The sequence below is a fragment of the Accipiter gentilis genome, chromosome 1 (genome assembly GCF_929443795.1).
Source record: "Accipiter gentilis chromosome 1, bAccGen1.1, whole genome shotgun sequence".
Taxonomy (NCBI): domain Eukaryota; kingdom Metazoa; phylum Chordata; class Aves; order Accipitriformes; family Accipitridae; genus Astur; species Astur gentilis.
Window position 1 is genome coordinate 29,649,147 of NC_064880.1, and position 24,355 is coordinate 29,673,501.

Sequence of the window (24,355 nt, forward strand, 5' to 3'; positions counted from 1 at the left end):
GTTATATGTGAAAACATCAGATTGCAAACTATATCATTCGTTTTATTATTATTATTATTATATTACTGCGGTACAGAGTATGTTCCCAAACCTGAGAGTGACTAGTGACACAGTGCCAAGTCTAATGCATCACAATGCTGACCTCATATGCTGATGAGTCTCCACGTGGAGACCATTTATTTCTTGATCAAAACATTCAGTTTTAGAACTATTAAAAGTAAAGCTGAGGAGCTAGGCTGAACCAAGGTTTTCTGACTTGCAGTCCTGAGTCGGAAAGATGATCCTGTAACTCAATGTGTTGCAGTAATTTAAGACCGCTCTGTGTTCCTCACAGCACTAAAAAAAGGGTGATGGCAACGCATTTGAGATTGTAAGTCATTTGACAATATACACTTTATTCTGATACAAAATTGAAATATTTTAACAAATTTCAATCCATTATGGACTATACTGTAATTTTTAATTTCCATGCTATTTTTAAAACTTGTTTAACCACAAGTTCTAAGATTTCAGCACACTAGCACCATTGCTCTTGAAGTCTTTGCCAGTTATTAAAACATTATTCTGTTTCCAATCTTGCGATATTATCTTCTACATGAAGGCCATTTTTCTTCTACGGAGATACTTGGATTACTTTAGTTCAGGAAAAAGCTAATCTTAGATAGAGATGTCAACCTGTAGCACCCACAGCAGAAAAAGAACCATCCATCAGATATCTGAATTTTAGGGATACTCAAGATCTTTCATGCTCCACACAATTTAAGATACAAACACTTGTCAGAGACCACGGACTGATACGCAAGTGAATATTCCACTGCAGTGTAGACAGTATATGAAAACATGTTAATGTCTTAAACACAGGAACCAAAGACAGCAAGTCAGTACATCACACAATCAATGCTTGAAAGAGTAGGAGCACTCCCCTTCCCACCTTAAATATTTAAAGGATATCAAAGTCAAGATGCTGTGTTTAATTCCAGCGTTCTGTAACAACAAAACACTTATCACATCTGCATCAACGCCAGCTCCTTTTGGGGAAATATATTTTTACTACCTGGAAGTACCATTTGCTTTTAGGTTAACACGCAGGTTTAGGTATCAAAGAAACTTGTAGAACTACAGCTTAGGGACCAATGCTTCATTAACTTTACATCTCCATCTACATTTACAGCTGCTATTTTCAGTAGCAGCCACTATAGAAAAGCCTAGCCATGAAACAATATTCTTAACTCTTGGAAGCGCCTCTTGGACAAAGACACACTTGACCAAGTACTCCTTAAGGATGTGTTTATCTTTGACAAGGTTTATTTCTGAACAAATTGGGGAATGAGTAATTGAAATTAAGCAAATTAGTCTAACAAGAATGTTATAAATCCAAGTGTGAAAATAATTCCAACAGTGAGTATCTAGTTCTCGACGTGGTGCAAAAAGACCCCTCCAGAGCACAGAAAAAGTCTGCAGCAATGTAGAATCCTCTCATGTTAAGGAAAGGTAGAGCTTTGTTCTAGTAATGGGATGCAAACTAGAAACAGTTTTTGTTAAAACTTGCTTTTGTTAAAACATTTTCAAGATTTTACTGTTAAAAAATTGTAACCTTCCCCCTCCCCCCCCCCCCCCCAAGTACTAAAGCATTTGCCCTCAGCTGAGTAACCACGAGACATTCTAATGCTGTTCCCCATTACCTGCTGCTACACCCAGATGCCTCTGGGAGCCAACAAGGAACTCTGCCTAGCGGAGGAAACGCAAAGGTTTGCCACCTCTAGGTGCGAGCAAGCAAGCTTGTCAGCGTAGCAACAAGCCGTCTGGCATACTGCGCTAAGGAGAGACTGTGACCTTACTGCAGCAGTTCCAAATTTTGGCTCAACCCAACGTTTGTCACTGTTTTTCAAAAATATATACAGTCCTCGTGAGATTTCCGTTAAGTTGCTCCCGATTAGATGAAAATCTCAACATTACCACTGTAAATTCCTTCCAAGTTAACTTTTAACTGTATGCTATGCTACAATGTCAAGAGTTTGCTTTCTGGATGTTTACAGACAGCAGGTAACAAGTTTAAATACCTGAATCGGTCTGTGAACACACCTAAGCCCCAGGTTAAACTGAAATGTACAGGTTCCATTTGACTTTTATTTTCTGAGTAACTGAAGCATAACCAACACTAAAATAGAAACTGACTTCACAAAAATAATGCACGGACTCAAAAATGTTCGGGAACTTTAAATAGGTACTAGACTACTATATAAAAGTTTTAAATATCCCAGACCTGTAACAAGCAAAGATGCAGAAAAGGAAATGTATGTTCCAAGAGTTAAGAACCAATGTGCATAAAAGCAGACAGATTCCATGAAAAGTTCTTTTATTGCCCTTCATATCTATAAATGCGGTTGTGCTTTCAGCTGGGTATCACGTGACAGTATTAGCCTCCACTAAACTACCCTGCCTGAAAGCACCAAAAATCTGAAAGGGAACTCTTCAATTTGTACAGGTCAATACAAACCCACCTGCTAAGCCAAGATTCATTTATTAGGAGGGAAATCACTGCTCTAACCAATGCGAAGCACCTTTACAGAATTACTGCAGCAGCAGCAGTGTACCGCACACTACTGAGAATTGTGATAAACTGCTTCAGCGTCTTCACCTTTCTGCAAGGCGTCTCTTTCAAGGCAACGAACAATTTCTCACTCCCTCCGCCCCCCTCAGTACACTCCCCACGGCAACCAGAGCAGACACTTCAAAACATTTATCATTTCTGTCTCGTTGATCTCAAGACACACAGCAATTTTATACCTGCCAGGAACAGACGATTCTCGAATAGCAATTATGCCAGCAAGCAACCCTCACCCAGAACAGGAAACTCTGGATGACATATGCTGGAATACTTGCTCCTTAATACTTAAGGCTTTCCTCGATATTAAAAGGCTGGCAAAGGAAAGCCTGGAAGGAAATAAGGGTTAAACAAGTGTTTTACTATACACTACAAATCTTACCCAGTCAGAAACCTTCAATTGAAGAGGATGTGCAAGACATTCCCCATTTTGTCAAGCAGCAGCTTCTCATTCAACCTGAAAATTAAAGAAATTACTCTTACCTTGTTTAAAAACCTCCCACTACTCTTTATAATTCATGAAAAATTTTAAAGGCAAACCTTACCTATGCTCATTGCCCTTCCTTTCAGGTCTAAATGCTAGACCTATTGATTTTGAGTCAACTCAAGTAGCTATCACTCAAGGAGGTTCCAAAAGGTGAAGAACTCTTGCTAGACTTTCTTCGATATTTCAGCTGTGATAAGCAGATTTAACTAGCCTTTGGAAAGCTGCTCACTATCAGCACAGTATCTTATGCCTTCACTTTTCTGGAAGTTGAAGCTGTTGCTCCTGCTGCCTTGTCATTCTTTAATTATGCTGACTTCTCCATACTCAATAGGCTGCTGAAGTCCTGTCTTATGAGTCTCCTTAGCAAAGTATGGATCAAAGAAGTACATCCTAGGTTCTTTAAAGCTGGTTAATCACTGTCCTCTCGGCTTACACTTTTCCACGTCACAAACAACAGCTAAGCTACCCCACCCACCTACAAAGCGGTCACTTACATCCATCTCTTAAAAGGTTGCATACAGATCTTGTTCATAAAGTTTATTATGACACTATTTTTCAAAGTTAACATTGTTGTCACAGTACAGCTACAAGAGGCCCTGTTAAAAAGAACACTGTCAATACATTCTAAAAAAATTTAGAAATACCAGATCAATTGTCAGAAGGGACAACAACCCCCATCCTCCAGTTGTCCCTGCAATCAGATGCAGGCCCCAGGTACAAGTCTACACATCTTCTAAGCGTAGTAACGTACAAAGCAAGTCGGTAGTTAGGTGGCCCGCTCCCTAGTGAGTTGTGTTTTGGTTTCCAATGTTTTCAAACTCCAAATGGGTTGTTTAAAAAATGCCTTTATTGAAATACAGCCTCCCCCCACCCCCACCCCAAACCCAAATTAATATGTACAACAACAGAAGCGTTCACTAAATCACCAATTCTTGCTTTAACTTTAGAGATATTTTAAAACTCCACAGAGAAAAGAATAAGCAGACTTTGAAATCCAGTTTGGAGGCTACCATCTTGACACCGGTTCCTTGTTTTAGTGTACTGCAGTCTAAATACACTCCAATAACAGTGTTTAAATAACATAGTTTAATTTTTTTTTTTCAAACAACACACTCATTTTTCTACTACTTCTTAAAATTGTAATTCATTTTTAATATGACTGATTATGCCTTGAGCCATTTCATACATCTTTGCAGATTCATTCCTACACTGGAATCGCATTTACCTTATGCTGCACATTGACCCAGAAGTGTAACAGGTGTGAATAATTCCAATACCATATTGTCAAGTGTCTGAGTATTTCTTCTATTGACTGGGTCCCTACTCTTCTGAGTCTGAATTGACAGAAAGCACTGTCCTGGCAATAGTCGAGAGAATTCACATCAGATGAGAAAAGGACAGACTGTAGTGCCTTAATTGGGAGGTCAGAAGTGAGAATGAAGTACAATTTCTAGCCATATGTGCTGATAAGATTTGCTACTCCAGTGCATCAAATCAAATTGTAACACACTATCACTCTACCTGTGGAAACTCAACTGTACCATTCTACGTTGTGGGAAGTGTTTCTAGTCAGTAAAATACAACTAGATCATGTTTTGTTTTATCTTTGAGCTCTTAGCCGAGCGCAGACATTCGCAAGGGAAAAAGCTTGAAAACTATACTACTTAGAGCCCATCGTGAACGGGCTTTTGGAACGCATTACCTGGGACTGTCAGTGATTACACCTGTGCTACCCTTGGCTCCCAGTCAGAAGAATGTGTCCAGAAAATTGCCTAGGGTGCATGCAAGAAAGTATATAGCCATTAAGTTATTGAGGAACATACCTATTACTCTCACTATGACGCCTCATTCAATTGAAACAGTCCAGTCTGGTGTGAAGGAGAGGGAAATGGGGACAAAGGAAGGGGATGAAAATTCCAAGCCACCCTCCCCAAAGTATAGTTTTATTGAAACAGAATCATTGTATATCCCAAGGAAACAGGCACTTGATTCCCCCCACCTTAACTTCTCGGGAATTACAATAAATATAAAGGTAAAAAGCAAGTTTCTTTTTCTCTTCACCCAAGACTTAAGCAACTGCAGTTATCCCTTATACATCTCAAATGAGACGGGAGACAGCTTTAATGTGTCTAAAGTTGGTCTTGTTAAAATATTTATCATGCCTTATTTTCTTGAAGCGCTAGTACTAATACAGAACTACAAATTAAAAAAATATGCACAAACCAAAAAGTAATTTGAAATTTTCATTAAGGTAAAGCTTAGTTCTATAATTCACAAACACTAATTTGAGTAACTCAATCCTAGTTATACATCTAAACAAACTATAATGCAACATACAGATGTTTTCCCTCTGTATGCCTATGTAACTCATGTCAATGACAGTTACATATATACACTGAGACTAGACCCCTTAAGACTGCAAATCAATAGGTGTTTCTATTGTTAACTTTAAATTAATACAAAATAGTAATTGAGAAATGCATTAATCTTCTCTATTAACTAACAAGGAAACACCCTAAACTACATTTTATTTCTGTTATAGAGTTCTCTGTACTAAATGTGGAAAAACTGAACTACACAAATATTGAAAAGTTAAAAATTCCTTAATTTTTTTATTCCTGGTACCACTACCACAATTTACAGGGCAATATACCTGATGTAATGGGAAAATAAAAAGAAAAAAGAAAGACAAAGCTACAACAGATAAAGACCTCAGGAATGTACATCTAATCGACACTACATTGCATTAATCAATAGCTGCACTTTTTGCAAACTGTGGCTATGACAGTCCTGAACAAGAAGGGTTTCCTGTTTAAGCTGCAGTAACTTTTCTGACTATGGATCATCGTTCCTTCTGTGGCAGATTTTACAGTTCCTCTAATGCATTTGGGACGACTGTCTCAAAGTAACCTGCAGCTTTCCTGACAACTCCTCGCTCTCTCTCCTGCTAAGAACTGTAGCCTGTTGAATACAGGATAAGAAAATTATTACTCTCAGTGAACAGTTGTACATTATTAATCATCATTATAAATATGCATTACACCTACCCTTTTTCTGGTAGCATTTTTAGAATCTTCTACCACCATAGCCCCCACTTCCACTTCCAGATCCATAGCCACCTACAAAAAGCAAGGTGTGTATTAAATACAATAACAAGAAACTTTAACCCAAAAAATATTTTCTGTACAAAATCTTATTTACCACCATAGGGACTGCCTGAACTTCTGCCACCAAAGCTGCCACCACCTTTCATGGGACCATAGTTAGACTGCTGTTGTCCACTGTAATTGCCAAAATCATTGTAGTTTCCGCTTCCACCATAATTACCTGAAACAAATACAGATTTATAAAGCCACTTCTGTTCAACACTTAGGACGTGAAGCTTGCCAAATTATGACATCTAATGTAAATATAAGTTGTAATCGTTTAAACAATTTAAAATAGAATTGCAAACATTTTTCATGCTACCTCTACTCACAATGCACAAATGACAGAAGACCCTTAGCATTTTGAGAATTAGAAACCGTTACTTCATTGAAGATGAAAAACATCACACAACATCAGACAATTTATATGAGTAGGCAATTTGAAGTTGACACAATAGGCCAAATTTAAGGCCTCCAAACTCAGAAAAGCACATGAGTTTCACTGTCATTCTTCCACTGCCAATGGTTTGCATGTATGGCAAGAATGTAAACTACATACAATTTATTTGCTCCAAAAAGTGATAGAATTATAACGGGCATGCTGCATGTACACATCAGAGGGTATAATAAAGAGTGCAGCAGATTTTGCAGCTTAACTCCCCAAACTTGTGGCAAACAATTAAAAGGCTTATTTAAACTTAGATTTAGAGTCTTCACAAAGGATGACGTGATCTACATTATGTGAACTGGTACTTGATGGTAACAGCATACTTCAAATGGTCAAAAGTTTAAAAATTCCCCTACTCTACCTCCACACACAGATTTATAGCTGCTGCTTTTCGAAAAAGAAGTTCCAGGCAAAACAATGTTGTACAGCATATCAAAGCTGATCCAGACAGAAAAGAACTTTACTTATGTAGCACAGCATTCTACATTAAGACCTAACTTTACAACTCATTTTATGCAGTATCATACTTCAGGCATTGTACAACTCAGACCTGCCTGAAAACCATGGATGTCTAATTAAAGCTGGCATCTTACCACCACCGAAGTTTCCTCCTTCATTGTAGCCATCATATCCTCCTCCTCCACCTCCATATCCACCACCTGGGTTTCCATATCCTGGTCCGCCACCACCACCATAACCTCCTCTGCTGCCATAGCCAGGACCACCTCCATAGTTGCCACCTTTAAATAAAAGGACAGACAAACTAAACACACCGAAGCTTAATATCGGTAAGTAAAGGTCCATTTTACAAAAAAACAACCAAACAAAAACACCCCCCCCCCCCCCAAAACCCTCCCAAACCAAACAACAAAAACACACAAAAATATCCCACAATGTTTTCCCTGTATTATATGCATTGTGGTTGCATCATTTATCTGAACTATTTAATTCAAACAAAAAACCTCCATTAGATTATATATATATATATCCTTGAAGCATGATACTTAGAAGTTCATTCTGGCTCACAGAAAATACATAAACATGCTGCTACCACCACTACCACCCATTACGTGTAATAACTGCCTCTTTACACAAATGGCTTTGTCAGTACTGTGTATACCCTCTTTATTCCTCTGAACTGAAATGACTCAAGTAGGCAAAGCCCACAAAAGAATTCTTGTTTACAGTTTTTATCTAGATGTACAGCTTTATTTACATGTCTGTCAAAGCTACTGGACATTCTTTTTTTCTAATCACATAAAGCTTATCTGAAAGACTTAGTATTCCAGATGCTGACCTGGTCTCCAACATTTTGATGGAGTAGTTCCAAACTGGGAAATATTTCAAAGAACTCAATATCCCTACATGTATCTGCTTATAAAATCAGGACATAAGTGCTACTTCCCTCATTCAACACCCCCCACCCCCCCCAAATGCTACCTCCACAGCCATTTGGTAATTTCCACAGTTGTCTTCAGATGCATTTTGGATACTCATCCAAACTTCCATCATGGAAAAGATACTACTGAGCCATGAAAAGTCTTACAGTTGATTGAAAAGATGTGCATTATGTTAGTCACTGCTTTATTCAGTTTTAGTCATCTCAACTGACACCAAAATCTTCATTTAGTTCTCAATAATCATAAGCAGCTCCTGCATGACCTTGTGACATGAGGTTATTTAAAGGTAAATATAGAGGAGTATGTTTTTTTCACCCATTGTTTTGTGGGGAAAACAAAAAACCTTTAACTCTTCACAGCTCTACAATGTAGAAAGTATTATCACCAAGTAGACTTTGTTTCCAATGTGAAGGCAAGACTTACAGCTGGTTGTAACATTGGGGGTGGGGGGTGGGGGAGTGAACAATACACTTACCATCACCAAATCCATTGTATCCGTCACCACCCCCAAAGCTTCCTCTGCTCCCACCACCGCCACCACCACCCCCATAGCCTCCTGGAACACAAAACAGATGAGAGTGTTTTCCTGAACACAAGTGTTAAGTGTTTAATCCAACTGACACAGAAAATAAAAAACCAGAAATCACATTCTATTTAAACATTCCAGTCATTTACCTCTTCCACCAAAGTTTCCTCCTCGGCCAAAGTTCCCTCCACCGCCTCCAAAGTTTCCACGACCCATGAAGTTGCCGGAGCCACCCCCACGACCTACAAAATATTTTACTTAAATTACATTAGTTGAACACCAGTTACATAAAGTAACCACACACAACTCCAAACTCACCTCTCTGAGAGCTAGCAGTCTGCATCTCTTGTTTTGAGAGTGCTTTTTTCACTTCACAGTTATGTCCGTTTATAGTATGGTATTTCTGAACTAGAGAAAATTGTGAAATCAGAGTTAGAAAATCACGTCATTGAAAGCAATATGCTGTAAAACTCTCATAGAAAGCTACTGTAAGACATGACCACACTTCTGAAAGGAACATTAAACCTACCCCATCTCTTACAATAGTAAAGCAGTTGATTATGCCAACATCTTACATTCCACACACTGCTGTTCTGAAATCTAACATTACACTTTTATCTCATACGTCATTTCTCACTGAAGAGTTACATACCAACAATTTTATCAACTGTATCATGATCATCAAAAGTTACAAAAGCAAAGCCTCTTTTCTTTCCGCTTTGCCTGTCTTCCATGACTTCTATGGTTTCAATCTTGCCATATTTTTCAAAGTACTCCCTTAAATTATATTCTTCTGTATCTTCTTTAATTCCACCAACAAATATTTTCTTTACTGTGAGATGTGCCCCAGGCTTTACAGAATCCTACAACGCCAAAAACGATATTTCAGTGGTTTATATTATTAGGTAAAGATTATGAAATAAGGTTAACTGAAACACTAACTTACCTCCCTTGAAACTGCTCTCTTTGGTTCAACCACGCGTCCATCAACCTTATGCGGTCGAGCACTCATGGCAGCATCCACCTCCTCCACACAAGAGTAAGTCACAAAGCCAAAGCCTCTGGAACGTTTTGTTTGCGGGTCTCTCATCACCTGCAGAAACATACAGGGTACTCTGCATTTCTGTTCTAGATTAAGAACCTATACCTATATCCTTCCAAAACCAGACTAACATTTGACACTTACCACACAGTCCGTGAGTGTGCCCCATTTTTCAAAGTGCTCTCTCAAGCTATCATCTGTTGTTTCAAAGCTCAGACCTCCAATGAACAGCTTTCTCAATTGCTCCGGCTCCTTTGGCTCATGGCCCTACAAAAGCAAAATTAAAAACCTATTTTGAATACAAGCCACAGAGTTGAAATTTCACAGAATTACTAAAAATTATCTGTGCACATTACAACTACAAATAGGTGGCATACATTTACATAAAAACAATGACTTCTAATGGGTTTAAGACAGCAGCATAGTAAACACTTAATGAGGTGTGATTTTAATTAAACCACTAACTAACTAACAACTTAAAGAGTGCTCAAATGCAAACAACTGTAAAGAGACTTCAATATACTAAATAATCTGGTTGCTCCCCAGCCCCCCCGGAAGTGCATTCATTTTATGTCTATCTTATGTTCGAGTTGCATATTGCTCTGTAGGGATTAGCAGTAAAGCACTGCTAGATAAAAGGAAGTTCTAACACTTTATGAAGCATCATCATGAGAAACTATAAAAAATTTAAGAACATAGTGTACAAGAAGAAAAGTTTATTGTCCAAACTGAGCATCTAGTCTTTTGGGATATCCATTCTGAAAGGTTATTTTTACGCATTTTGAAGAAATTTATCAATTCTTAATGTCTTAAAATTCTAAATTTTGTACTTGGATAATTTTGTAAGTCGAGTGCATGCAAACAAGAAAGTAGAAGTACATGTGTGGTGTTCAGTGTTATGGGAAATACCTCTTAAATGTGAATCAAGATGGACTTACATCTTACAGATAAAAAACAGTCTTGAATAATGACTACTCAATGACCTGTAATGGGTACAACTACTGGAGTAAGACTGGTATCTTAACAAGCATTGTAAAACAAACTTAAGTTTAATTGAAGCTCTTGACAGCATCACCTACGTATGACCAGCCACATTTTAAAATGTGCCGATTTTCAGAGCTCAGTTTTCTATAGAGCAATTAAAGTGGGCTTACAGGTGCATTAGCGTTTCTGCTCTTTCAGCACTGCATGTTTTTATTTAGTTAGGTGGGGAATATCCCCATATATTTGACAGGAGTTTACGAAAAATTATTTTACAACTTTCTCCCATCCCCAAGACAGAGAAGTCTTATAAAAAGCAATCACATTAAAATGTTATTTAGCAAGCTAGTATTTTGTGCATATGAAACAATCCACAACAAGGTGCTGGCCAGCTATGCTGCATACGACTTCAATTCCACAGCATGAATGCAGTGGGTTAACCTAGACTACATTCAGCACTAGCCTGAGAACTACATAAAACCAGCCACAGACTTCTACATGTAGATGTCTTGCTTCAAACCTGAAGGTGAAGTGCTTTAGCCTCTGCAGTTTAAATAAACCGGGTGGTGGTGCCAGGGTTGGTCAGAAAAGCATACATCCCTTTGAGTGCAACACAACCACCCTAAAGAGCAATGAGTATTGTGAAGCAATACATGGCAAGAGAGAATTTCTGAATTATATACTGCTTTAGGAAACCACTGGCTTATAATGGTCAGGTTGTAATACAGGAAAAGATACCTAAGATTACGAAAAGCTGACTGGGAAGCAGATCCTTGCTCTTACACCTGCTAAACTTAGCAAGAAAGAACGAACCCCAGCATTCTCAGTAACAGCTTTCTATTTAAGGCACTAACTTCATTACTACAGAAACATTATTCTATAAATGATTGACAGTCAATGGTCCTGTGACTACAAAGTAAAGCTGCTTTTCTACAGTCTTCCAAGTGGTCTGGACTACATAAGTATAATAAAAATATTCCCCTTCTAACTATACGCAAACTTAAAACTTAGAAGGTAACACACCTACTGTATATAGAAACTGTTTTAGGTTAAGTTAAATATTGTTTTCTGTTGCTAATTGCATTGGGGTTTTTTTAGGCTACTAACACTACTTAATTTTTAGCTGGGTTATGTTAAAGGTGCAAACATTTCAGTGTTTCAAACTCTCCTACACAGATTAGAAGGAAATTATTACATGAAACTGTAAAGTTTAGACTTCTCCAGAACAAAAAACCTATACAAGGAAAAACTAGACAGACTTTTTACAGTTCTCTGACACCCATCAAAGCTACAAGGTTTTCAGTTAGCAACTCGGACTGCTTTTACCTTAGAAGAATGACCACAGAACTCTTCAGGTCACTCCTGAAAGTAAAAGTGAAGTCCTTTTCTGCTTATTTTTATTATGTGCACATGAACCACTGCTCTCATACAGGAAGAATAACACCTGCTGTTGCAGCCTATCTCCTCTATCAGAGAGAAATTATCCTCGAGACACACCTATGTTACAGGAACTCTCCACAGAAGTAAAGGGCAACATTTTCTCAGGGAAATAATTGGTTTTTTCAGACATTTTATTCTCACTTGGGAGAAGCATCTCTAGGGTTTGCAGAGTGCTGTCCTCTATCACACAAGATGTTTCTCAGTCCTCCTGCTGCAAGTTAGTTATAACAGCAGTCCCTCCTGGGCAGCAAACCTTGCACAATACATCTCTCCCCTCCTCCCTACCACACTGCTTCAACAAGATCAAAAGGCTCCCTCCCACTCAGCCAATACTGAGGGCCAGCACGCCATTTTGCAGTGCTCCTTCAGTCAGAGGGGAAGGCGGGGAAGCAGCGGTAAGAACGCCCAGCCTGCCTCCAGCCAGCAAGCTGGCAAGAAGCTTCAGCTTCTTCCCCTAAGCAGTTTAAGGGACTTCCCAAATACATTAAGAGGCTCAGAGGAGACGGGGAACTTTCTTCCCAGCCTTGACTAGCGACTTCCTCCCTCAAGCCACAGCCCTACGCAGCACCGAACGCCTCCATTTTGTGAGCTCTCTCTTCTCCTCCACCCTCAATATGGAGCCGGAGGGGCGGGGCCACGGGGGAGCAGGAACACGCGCGCGCAGCAGCCACGTCCCAGCGCCGCAGTGGCGCCATGGGAGTGTCCCGCCGCCCCCGGGCCGGGAAGGGCGGCCCAGGAGGAGGGCAGGGAGAGGCCGGCATTGCGGGGGAGCACGTGGTTCCCTCTGCTCACCCTTTCTCCCGATCAAAATCGAACTACTGGTTCCTACGTCCTACCTAAAACCCCGAACACTCAGCGCAGTCTAACTGCACCTCTCTCAGAAGAGAGGAAGAAAAAACGGCAACTAGCAACCCCTCCACACACTCTGGGATTCCTGTGAAGATCCTAATCTTTGCAGAAATCCCAAGACCTTTTGACAACGCTGCTGCAGATGCGCACTGCCTTTATTCCGAGTTCGCTGTAAACTCAACTTTCATATGGCAGGGGTTTTGAACAATCAGCCTTCTGGAGTTGCAGTATTTCTCTCTAAAGGCACCGTTTTCAGGTGGAGTCCTCCCGTGCATCGTACCTCTGTGAACACCAGCAAGAGTCCACAAAACGCCTGGCACCACACCTAGGCTGCTCTACGGCTAAACCTGTAAGATGAGACTGCTCTGTCCCCCAGGCAGTCCAATCCTAGACTGCCTTCTGAAACAGGAAAGCTTACAGACAACTGGGCCTCATCCACTTTCTCTGTGAAACGTTTTCTCTAGAAACTTAATAGCTTTTAAGTACATTCCAGGGCGAGCTACCTGCGTAAACTACAAGAGCTGATTTAGTAGGCAGCTGAGTGACCCCAGCTACATTCTATCCAAAGTCCAAAGCAGCGAGACAGTTGCAACATTCCTTCCAGAAGGACTTCACACACCATACTTCAATACAAAATAACCATACGCTACCAGATACATGCAACTCCGACAAGGTTTGTTCTTAATTCGAGCGTTAAGGCCCTCCCACATTGCAGTAGTGTATCATTTCCCCAAAAGTTGGAACTAGCTAAAATATACAGGCACCCTGGAAAAGTAATGTTAGAAAGCAAACAAATCAAAATAAACAATCAGAAAACATCTCAGTTATAAGCTATATAAGCATGTATAATACCCTCTTTGCTAATCTTAAAATTGAGTTTATTTTCTGAAGGGTAGCAAGACTTTTTTTCCCCCCCTCCCATTTCCACACCCTGCCCCAAAAGTATCTAGCTCCCATCCTCCCAGAACAGCCCCAACATCTTCTCTATACTACGCACCTTATTCAGTCTACGGTATTTCTGCTAGAAGCAAAAGAAAACAGTTATTTTTACTTAGTACAGCCTCGCTTTCATTTGCAGTGACTATTAGGCAACCATTTTTTATTTAAAAAAATACAACAAAAAAAACACAAAAAAAACCAAAAACAAAAAAACAAGAACCTGTCTTCATTCCCACTAAAAACAGGATTTTGAAGATAGGAAGGAATCAAGCTCCTGCTGATACTCTGAGGATGCATAAATTTCTTAATAAAAATAATTACACGTTGCTTTAATCACAAACATAACATTTAATCAGTTTTGTTGTAACAAAAAACTAGAAAGCAAAATTTTCCCACTATGCTTAAAACCCCACCCCTTAAAATTTCAAGTAATACACTGCAATTTAAAGTTACTCTGCTAGTATGGGGATGAAGAAGGTAGGAAAAAAAAAGCAAGCTAAGGATTAATACATCAGATAGAAATGGTTAAGTTGGGTTTTTTCAATCTTTTCCCCTTAAAGCTACTTTTTTTTAATAAAAAAAGCAATCCTCTCACCTGTGAGGATCGTCTTCCTTTCCTCTTGTAGTCTTCCACATCTCTCTCTTCCTTAAGAGCAGCCATTTTGGAAGGGTACTCTAACTCAGCCTTTCTTTTAGATCTAGGAAACCTAGAAAACAGGTTGGATAAGTCAGTACTTACCCCAATTCCTGTGAAGCAGGGCCTTCTCCGGCTGCAACACATGGGTGTGGCTTAATAGGAGGAACCGGGAGAGGGATGAAAGTAGAAAAAAATGTAAGTATTTAAAAGGGTAGAGTAAAAATCCTCAGACTGTTTTCCCCACAATTAAGAAGAGCTGCAGAAGGAATATCTGCTATCCTAGTAAAGGTCTTTGTACAACTGTTGGAATAACAAGGTACAAACTAATGCTAAAATCTGTAGAAAACAACCTATGTCCATTACTGTCTTACATAACTATCATGGATACAACTCACACAGGGCAAGCAAATTCCACCTTTGATACCCAAACCCGCTACATAAATTCTACTTCTCCAAATTTTAACCCCCCAAATATTTAACATTTTGCAAATATGGCTTATTAGAATTATCTTACGTGTAACCTATTGTAATCAGTGATCCAGCAGCCTGGAACTGGAACACTAGAGGATGTGTTAAATGTTTTCTGTATTGAAAAATATTTTCCGCTGACACCAGTGCAAGAATCTTTTACCGATTCTATTCTTGCAACTTAAGAAATTTTACCAGTTGATCCTCAGCAATCTGTAGCACTAGTCATCTGCATTACTTTTGCTTCCAAGTGATGTATTTGATTACTACCCTGTACCCTCTACTTACATGCCTAACTTTTCAGTGTTATCTACGTATCGTTACAAAAATCAATTATTTCACAAGCACAGTGAATTAATCCATATCTAAGCATTCAAACAAAAAACATTCCCTTTAGCCTTTATTATTTCAAGTTTTCTGAGATCCTTAAGTTACTTGTCTTACTATACTGTATTAGTACCTTTGGCTACAATTCATCACTACTTTGGATGTTTCTTGAAACTTTATTACAGGAGCCAAAACAAAATACTGTCAACTAAATAACATGTTTCTGCAAAACTACACTTGTGCTGCATTAAAATCATTGATATTTACAAGATTAGGTATATTTTGGTGGGGTTTTTGTTTGTTTGGGTTGTGTTGTGTTGGTTTTTTTTAAAGTTTTATCCCAGCAAATACTGCATAGGGAAAGGCAGGCAGGCCTCTATTAATGACCTATATGTACTATTATTCAGAGTGGAAATTATTATTTAATATAAATCCATGTTAAAAATCCAGCTTCAAATTAAACTCAACTGTGAAATCACAAGTACCATGATTTAATGCATTAAAAAATTTAAAGGTTTTACAAAGTAACATCAAAGTGTTTGTACCATCGTCAGTTCCTCTCTACACAATGTTAAACCTGCTCTTGAAATCCTTTAAATCAAACATCAGTTTGACTGAGGAGTATTAGGATACCAAGTATTTCAACTGAGCTGTTCAATTCCTGAAGTCATACAGGGGAGGTATGAAACAGTATGTTAAAAACTCAAGGGCTTTTTAAAAAGTAGATGTATGGAAAAATAAAACTTTGGGAATTGTTAGGGAGGAAAGGGATAAGCCTATTTAAATACTTTTCCTAAGTAATTAAAAGTACGCAATCCCTCTCTGATTTTGTCACCTGCTGCTTTCCCCAGTGAGGCTCCATGCTGGCCAACATAAAACTCACAGGCATGGTCTTTGCCACAATGGCCTCTGAAGGCCATGACAGTCAAAAGAGTTGTCTCCTTGCTAATGCACACCATTAGCTGAAGTGGAACACAATCCTGTTCAGCCCTATTCCTACTTTGCCTCATAGAAAGTGATCAAAAGTCAGTATTAGCTTTTTTTATACTTAACATCAACAAAATAACTCTATTCAACTCTAAATATTCAGAATATTCTTCTCAGCCGAGTTAAACTAGCATTGAAACAGCTGTATACTGCAACTTAACTACAGAACTGAAAGGAGTCTCAGAACAAATCTGTTGGTTATCGTGAGAAGAAAGTCACTAGGAGATGCCTCATTACTCAAAGAGCTTATAATGCTACTGTATCTCTTACGGAGGCAAGAAGATAATAGAGGCAAACCAGACATTCCCAAGATGGAAGTTTACCTGTCCATTCAGAGAATACTACAAAGATGTATTGGTCTTTTCTGTAAACAGCTAAAGTTGAACCTAACATGCATACAGTATATCGTGCCAAACCTAAGAGTTAAAGCAGCAAAACAATAGATTTTCAGCTCTAAGTGCGTTGGCAGTTTATTCCCAATGCCAACAGGAACGTCTACTGGGAAAACCCAAGATATCAGCTTAGTAACTTATGTGATGGGTTTCCAAGCTTTACTGAAGCATGTTCAAATGCTTTGAACTCATCAGCCCTCCCAGTTGTCAAACTATTCAACAACCCTGAAGCAGCTAAAACAATTGCTTACATGGAAAGGTTATTTTTAGCTGTTTTGCTAAGGGATCCAGTTTCTTCTCTGCTTTTAATGTAGGAACAGAAACTAGCGTGACCTGTTGGTTTCTCCGTTCTCAATTTTATAAGGTTTCAGCTTGCAATGAAGGGGGTCAGCATAAAAGAAAAAAAAAACCAAATACACAAAAAACCTGCATCATTTGTGCTCTTTTTTTTTGCTCATTTGCATTTTTTCTCACCATACTTTACTTGGAATACTTGAGCAAAAAAACCCTAGGTTTTGAGAAGAAAGAAAAGAAAACCAAGGGGGGATATCATGACAGTATTTCCCTCCAGGTAGGGTGTGGATTATTGCCCTAGTCTGCACTTGATCTCTACTTCATTCAAGTTGAGGAAAACTGGAACCAAGGTTTGTGCAGGACTGCTTCTTCGTGTTGCCCACCAGGATCGTGGTGGAATGCCACCAAATATCGTGGCTCTTGTGCACGTGCGGTTGGGGGAGTAGATAAAGGGAAGGGAAATGGAGAGAACTTTGCACAACGCTGTCCCCCACCTCGCCGGGCAGCAAAAGCTTGCTACACATCCTAACTCCCCTCGGGAAGGGGGTGAGGGGGAAGGGATATTAGAGGGGTGCTGCAATGTGTACAAGCATTCCTCAGCGAGAAGCAGCGTACCGCACTAAGCGACCTTAATGCTTTAAAAGTCTGTTCCCAGGACAATGAGTGGGGAAAAAAAATATCCCTAGCACACTACTCCGGGTAGCTTACATGGGGAGCCACACAGGGAAGACAGAACAATGACACACCCACGTATGGGACTCGCTTCTCCCCACTCTCGCCCGAATACGCACCTAAGTGTTTCTGTGTCTCCCGGTACAGCTGAAGGGGACTCTGCTACCCACAGCCCTGTCCCAATCCGAGGGCCAGGCCTCTCCCACCCACACTCTGGAGCGCAGCGAAATGGCGGCCGCAGTCGCTGTGCCCGAGGGGCCGCTCGGCGGAAGCGCAGCCTCTCCCGCATTCTCCCTCTTCCTGCCAGCGGCCGCCATTGCGGGCTAATGCGCCATGTCGCAGTGAAAAACGGGTCTGGAACGCGGCAGAAACGCTACAAAGAAGCGGCGGCCGCTCCAGGGCGGCAGCGGGAACCGCGAGGGGCACCATTACGTGCCGCCCTCCAGCCTGCCGCGCCCAGGGCTCCCCCTTCCCCCCCCCCCGGGGACTCTGGCGGAGTTAAAGCAGCTCTATCTCCGCGGGGGAGGGGGAGGCCGCCTCACCTCCCCTTCCATCCTTGCCTTAGCTTAGCCTAGCGAGTCCCGCTCCCTCCACGCGGCGAGCAGTTACCTCCATTTTGTGACCAGACTCGCCTCCTTCAGTACCAATATGGAGCCGAGAGGAAAAGGAGGGGGAGGGGCGGGGGAGGGGTCACGTGGTGGGAAGGCGGGCTCCAGGCACCGCGCGACAGGGCGGGAGGAGGAGGGGGAGGGGGAGGAGGAGGAGGAGGAGGAGGAGGAGGGGGGGGGGAGGGGAGGGGAGGGCTGGCGGCCGCGCGCGCGCGCGCGGCGGCCGTTACCATTTTCTTCTCAGCGCCCGCCGCCCCTCCCCCCGCGAGCCCTGGGCCGCGCTCGGCGGAGCCGCCCCTCCCCCACCGAGAGAGTGGAAAAGGACGGGAGCGAGGGAAGGAGGGGGACAGGGTAGGAGAGGTGAGAGAAGATAAGGTATAACCGTGCCAGCGTTCAGTTAAGCGCCTTCCCGCCCTCCTCGGTCCCACGCCGGCAGCTGGCCTTGCGCACTAACGGCCGCCCGCTGTGGGGGTGGCGACGCCGGCGCGCAGCCGTGACTGGTGCGCACAGGCGGGCACCGCCTCTCCTCCGCACGTAAGGCCGCCCGCCGGCCTTGCGGCCTCCCCCCGTCGCCGTTGCCCGCCCCCGCCTCCTGCCTGGGGTGGGCCGGCAGTCAGGAGCGCTAGCCCGGCGGTTGCGGGCCCGTGTCTCGTCTGCCTGTGGCCACGGGGGCTGCTGTGTGAAAGGGGAGCCCGTTGTTTAGTCAGGCGGGTTAAAAGACTTCGCAGGAAAGGAGGGAACGTGGTATTTAGAGAGGACTTCTGCAGGAGTATGAGGGTATGCCTGAGGCGCCCAGGACCCTCTAAAAAGAAGGGGTTTTGCCTCCAAGTGCCGTTTTTATCCTGGAGACTCTGGGTGAGAGGCAACGAAAAGATGTGCTCCCTAGAGACTGCTCAGCACTCGCCCCTTGAAAGTCAGGGTACCTTAGTGTGTTTCTGGGTGAATACCAAAACAAATCCAAGCAGTGAGTTTTGCAAACTTCTGCGTATCCTCTCAAGGAGAGGCATTGCCTGTATCTTTTAATGGTGTCTGTCATAAAACTAGCATAGAGAGTTTAAAAGAAAGGGTCTTCTGCGAGGATTTTGTATCAAATAAAGCATAGTTAAGCATGTATGTGACAGTTTTTTCCCTATCTGGAAAATGACATCAGGAAAAACAGCATTATAAAAACCTACCCTTAAAGTTTCTTCAGTCTTGGTTATCTCTGTCCTCTTAACAATACCAGCGGCTATTTCAGTGTGATGACCTAACCTATGCAGGAGGTGTTGGCACTTACCTCATTTAAAAATAACTTCATGCTATATAAAAGACTAAACCAGTTGATGTGGTTTGACTGAAAGGTTTGTAGGTGGGTACCCCCCCCCCCCCCCATGAAATCCTTGACTGAAAGGTTTATGAATCACTGGAAGTTTAGTATTAGCTGCTAATTTCATTTCTTTATATCTTTACCCTGAAGTTTCTAAAAAAAAAAAAAAAAAAAAAAAAATCTTTGAACATCTTTCCTTTATGCAAAAGTGTCAAAATCCATTTGATTTCTCTAACTAAAGAGAATTTTCCTAATACATGGAGAAATTCCCAATAGGTTTAGAAATGTTCTCGCTACTATTGTGTACAGGAGTTGAAAGAAGTTCTTAGATTATTCCTATATTTTGATCTCTGTGAGAAGGTAGGTGACTTCCTAGAAAGTAAAACTCTATGCAAATCTCAGCAGCCTCCAGATATTCTTTGCAATGAGGCCAAAACCAACAATTTCTCATCTTCCTTCTCCCAACCAAGTAAACTACACAATTTAACTTATTTCAGATAAAATTCTTCATATATGTGTCATTTATGTTTCTTCTTGTCTTGCCCCTGTTACCCACAGGGTGAGAATACTGTGAGACAGACAACAGTACTCGCTAAATATGTCTGTTATTTTCAAAGGTTCTTGTAGTTCACACAGGAGCTGCCTCACCGAGTTTGAAGAATACTATGCCTTTATTAGTTTGATTGTCATTCATTTCACAGTTAAGTGTCAATCATGGAGGCTGATTGTCTTGCAGTCACATTTGCTTGCACAGCCATAGGCAGATCACTCTGAATTCTATAGTTTCAGTTCATGATTGTCCTCCCCTATGTGTAATCAATTGTACAGAGTGTAATGATTTTATAATATTGTGCTTACTGCACTGACATAGAAGACAAGCCAGTAAATGGAGATGCACATTTTACAAAGATTCAGAGTTGCTGATGAAAATTATCCACAAGTTTGAGGTCTTAGATGAAAAATTATAATCTTGATTTCAGGCAAACAATTTTCTGCTAGTAAAGTGTTTTCAGGTTGATTGTTATCTAGTAGAATATTGCTTCCCATTTTGGATCACCCATTTCCTTAAGAGAAAATGTAGCATTTAGTACACCTGTATCTATTCCGGCTGATGTAGTTTCATAGTGCAGTATTGGTGATTATGGAGATGGCTAACATGCTTTTCTTTTTTTCCTAGCAGTGTTTGCAAACATGTACTTTCCTCTTTGTAAGCCAAGGGAACAGTAGTTTGTATCTGGTTCAAAAAAAAGTGGGGAAGGCTTTTAACTTTTATATATTTCTGCAGCTGAAATGTCCTTTTTTTGTTGTGAATTTGTTGGAGGTTTTTATTGCTTGATTTCTTACATGGCATTTGTTTGTGAAGTAAATCTTTGGATATGTAAATATTGTTGGTGAAATTGTCCAAAGTTGTTTTTTTAGTGTTACACAGAGATTAAGATGCTAACATGAAATTGATCTTGAATTCTAGTCTCCAGAATTGTCATGTTAATGGAGCCAATTCACTGAACTAAATATATTTTCCATAAGCCTCTCAGATTGCAGAAACAAATGGACTCAATTAATAATTAAGTGTTAGTGTTGTGATGATAGTTTTGCAAATGTAGTTGGTTTGAATATATTTAAGTTCCATACTTTGAAAAGGACACAAACTACAATTTTGACAAGAAGGCCTGAGTGCTGTATAGTAAAACGTTCATGTGAGCTTCAGGACGAAAGATTTTTTAACACTCAGTTCTTTTTTCTGGGTTGTAGAGATATGGTGTATTTAAACATGGGCAAGTGTTACTGCAGGCGCTTGACTTGTGCAAGCAACTGCAGCTTTTGCTATCTTCGTTTAGAAACAATTGTTTTCCTCTCTGAATTTGATTTAAGTTGCTGAGCTTCGCTGAACAAAGACAGGATAATATATTAGTGTAAAGTCTGGTAACATTTTGGCAATTCTTGTATGCAGTGCACGGTGCATGAAAACCTTATACTTAATTAATTTAAAAATGCATAGAACCAATAACCTGATTCTTGAGCAGAATTAGTAGTATGATTATGCTACAATATTTGCTTTATTTCAGAAATTGTTAATAATACTCTTTCTATGTATACATACATACATTTGTATACACACATACTCTAGAAACAACAAATCCTAGTGATCCTTTTCACTTCAGATTGTGCCAATTCAAGTGTTTGGTGCCCCAGAAGTCTGGCAGTCTCTGGAGGTCTTATTTGCAGTGGTTTGAGATAGTATTTCCCCTTTCTGTCTGCTTTTTTCCTGTGGAGGTCACTGAATGCACGTAGATACGTCAGCTGCTTCAATTTATAATCTCCTATATAAACTTTAATAATTGATAAAGGTGCATTTGATGTAGTATGTCAGTCTATGAGCTAGTTTGAAGCAAAAACACGCATACTTGTCCAACAGCCTTGTACAGGTTTAGTAATCTCCAGCAAACATTTGGTGAAATAACACCAAACTCTTATATCTATGTCCGTTAGATTCCATCTGTCAGAGACTTTAGATCAATTTTGCATGACTTGTACTCCTCAAGAGCTACATCTCAGAGCTGTGATCCAGGAAATGAGAGAGATCAAAAAATTAGCAACCAGCTCAATTAAAAATACTTTTAAATTGCTTTCCCTTTGTATATTTTGGTTTTATTCAGGGACACAGGATTAATTCTTTCTACGAATTGTATCTCTACATAAAATGTTTATTCTTTAGAATATTTTATATTTGTACTAGATAGGTGATATGAAAAGTAATCCTGCATTTTGGATTATATAAAATAAAAATTAATAGTTTCCTAGACATTTTTTTCCTATTTGTTCTGCTCTTCTTTGGATGCTAATTAAATCTGAACATATCAGACTCTATTTTATTCCATAACCTGCTTTCTCTCTGTTTTATCTGAATTTTCTTCTTAAAATTTTATTTGCTTGAACCCCTCTGACAAAAATTAAAGGAAGAAGAGTGCATTGGGAATGCTATTAGGACTAACCAAACAATAAAACCTCTAGCAGTGAAGGAAAGACAGCTGGCTGAGATGCTGTTATAACATAGCTGGCTCTGTAACTTTGTGCACAAGAATTTTGTATTGTGTAGATCTTAGGATAGGGGGAATTCTGTTACTAGCAAAAGTATGCCCTAGACAGAGTGTAAAGGTGTCATGTTAAAGTGTCAGCAATCCTATTTAAGGAGCTTACTAGAGATAAAGTATTGTATGCCTAACATTCTATGCTGCTTGATTTACACAAGGCTGTAGGGTAAATTTAGGGCTTTCTTGAAAGCAATATACTTTGTTTATTTTAGATTTTTGTTGTTGTTGTTAGCAAACATATGTCTTCTTTAAATGTAGATCAAATAGAAAGGAGTATATGTATTGCTAGAGGAAAAAAGAATATGATAGCCAGTTACAGTTGAAAAATCCACGTAAAATTAAATTTAATATGTTGTGTTTGAGATGCCAGTGCATGAGGAGTCAGCCATGCTAAAATTTGTGTAATACAATCATCACAACTGGGAAAGAGGTAAGAAATACAAGATTTCTAGAATAATTTTTAATTGGGATTCATGTTGTCTATAGAGGAAGAAAAAAACTTGAGATGTAGAAGAAAGAAGAAAAATGGAGGATGTAGCAGGTAATATCTGCTGTTCTTGAAATCAAAACTATAAAAAGTAGTGTATGATTATACTTGATCTTAGTGTTCAGTCTTTGTTACCAAGATTGGAAAACACTAGTAAGCAGTAATTGTACAACTAGCTAAATGGTAAGTATTATTTGGTACATTTTATTAAGGCAAGGAACTGCAGGAGGATTTCCTGCTTGCCTACGTATCTGTGCAAGAGAGTAGGGCAGGGGGAATAAATCTTGTTCTTTCCTTGACTGCAATGCAGATCTGGCTTTGGGAGGGGTTTTCAATATCCGCACGGCTCAAACACATGGTCAGTGTTCAGCCAATAGTTAGCCTTACATCTGGCACCGGATTTGTGTGGCTCAAAATGCCTTTTCTGACTGCTGAACATGAAAACCTCTCACTTTTTTTTCCCCTAAATTGAATTTGCACACACTCTTCAAACTGTGAATTATATAAAACATAATTTTAACTGTTTATCTGGTATACACTGTAGCTACTCTAACAACTACTTTGCCCACAACTGTCACAGACAGGATTTTTTTAAAAACACAGCTACACAGATGATTCCTTTCCTGTACTTACTCTCCCAGCTGTGCTTAACCTGGCAGGATCATGCTTTTTGATGGCACGCTACATTTTAATCTGTTAGCAAGTTGTAAGCCACTTTTAAGTATTACACCCCTCTGGCAAGTCAGATATTTCAAAATACATTGAATTGATTTTTTTTCTTAATTATTTCCTGGTCTGTTGCTGCTGAGAAACATTTTATTCATTTTATAACATGTGTTTGAGATTTTTAAATTACCATGATGCAAGGACATATGTACAGTTCTTTATATATAGCATGAAATGTGTGAGTAAGGTTATGTCCTTCAGAAGCTGCCAGAATAAATTCAAATTCCAGAGTATAATACCACATGAGTTAATGTTTGCATTCGGAGCATTAAGGTGTATCTGTTTTAAAAAATCATGAAGTCTTCATAATGAATTCCATACAAGTTTTCTTTTTTCTTTCCTAACATAGAAATTTTGTATATAGTGAAAAATAGATATTGCTAAATACAAAATATTATGCCCTAAAATATGAGTGGTTGTAATTTAAACTGATATCGTAAACATTATAAGAGTCTCTGCCAAGTATCTTATAATTCTTTCTCACTACACTTAAAAT

The 24,355-nt window shown here is 39.9% G+C and overlaps 1 protein-coding gene across 24 annotated transcripts; it reads right to left on the bottom strand.

The window, feature by feature from the left end:
• Positions 1 to 375: 375 nt before the first annotated feature.
• On the bottom strand, positions 376 to 18,759 carry HNRNPA3 (heterogeneous nuclear ribonucleoprotein A3). 24 transcript variants are annotated; one of them, XM_049813132.1, is made up of 15 exons: positions 17,760 to 18,095; positions 14,459 to 14,570; positions 13,922 to 13,945; positions 9,799 to 9,921; positions 9,559 to 9,705; positions 9,265 to 9,475; positions 8,931 to 9,020; positions 8,762 to 8,869; positions 8,562 to 8,642; positions 7,280 to 7,426; positions 6,294 to 6,419; positions 6,140 to 6,211; positions 4,795 to 6,053; positions 2,988 to 3,062; positions 376 to 675 (listed from the first exon to the last, which is right to left on the bottom strand). In XM_049813132.1, the coding sequence occupies exons 1-12, from the start codon at positions 17,927 to 17,929 to the stop codon at positions 6,159 to 6,161; spliced, it is 1,392 nt and encodes a 463-aa protein (XP_049669089.1). In that variant the 5' UTR covers positions 17,930 to 18,095; the 3' UTR covers positions 376 to 675; positions 2,988 to 3,062; positions 4,795 to 6,053; positions 6,140 to 6,158. The 24 variants fall into 24 exon arrangements, with proteins under 24 accessions (XP_049669089.1, XP_049669071.1, XP_049669221.1 ...); XM_049813114.1 differs by having other exon boundaries at positions 3,151 to 6,053; XM_049813264.1 differs by lacking the exon at positions 17,760 to 18,095 and adding an exon at positions 18,631 to 18,759 and having other exon boundaries at positions 376 to 3,062; positions 3,151 to 6,053; positions 13,922 to 13,942.
• Positions 18,760 to 24,355: the final 5,596 nt, after the last annotated feature.

Bases quoted from the DNA above. Each gene is read 5' to 3' on its own strand.
- HNRNPA3 (XM_049813160.1), bottom strand. From the start codon at position 17,929: ATGCGGGAGAGGCTGCGCTTCCGCCGAGCGGCCCCTCGGGCACAGCGA. The intron at 9,476-9,558 runs GTAAGTTAGTGT...TTGGCGTTGTAG, and splicing joins AGAGAGCAGTTTCAAGGGAG to GATTCTGTAAAGCCTGGGGC. The intron at 8,870-8,930 runs GTGAGTTTGGAG...ATGTAATTTAAG, and splicing joins GACTGCTAGCTCTCAGAGAG to TAAAATATTTTGTAGGTCGT.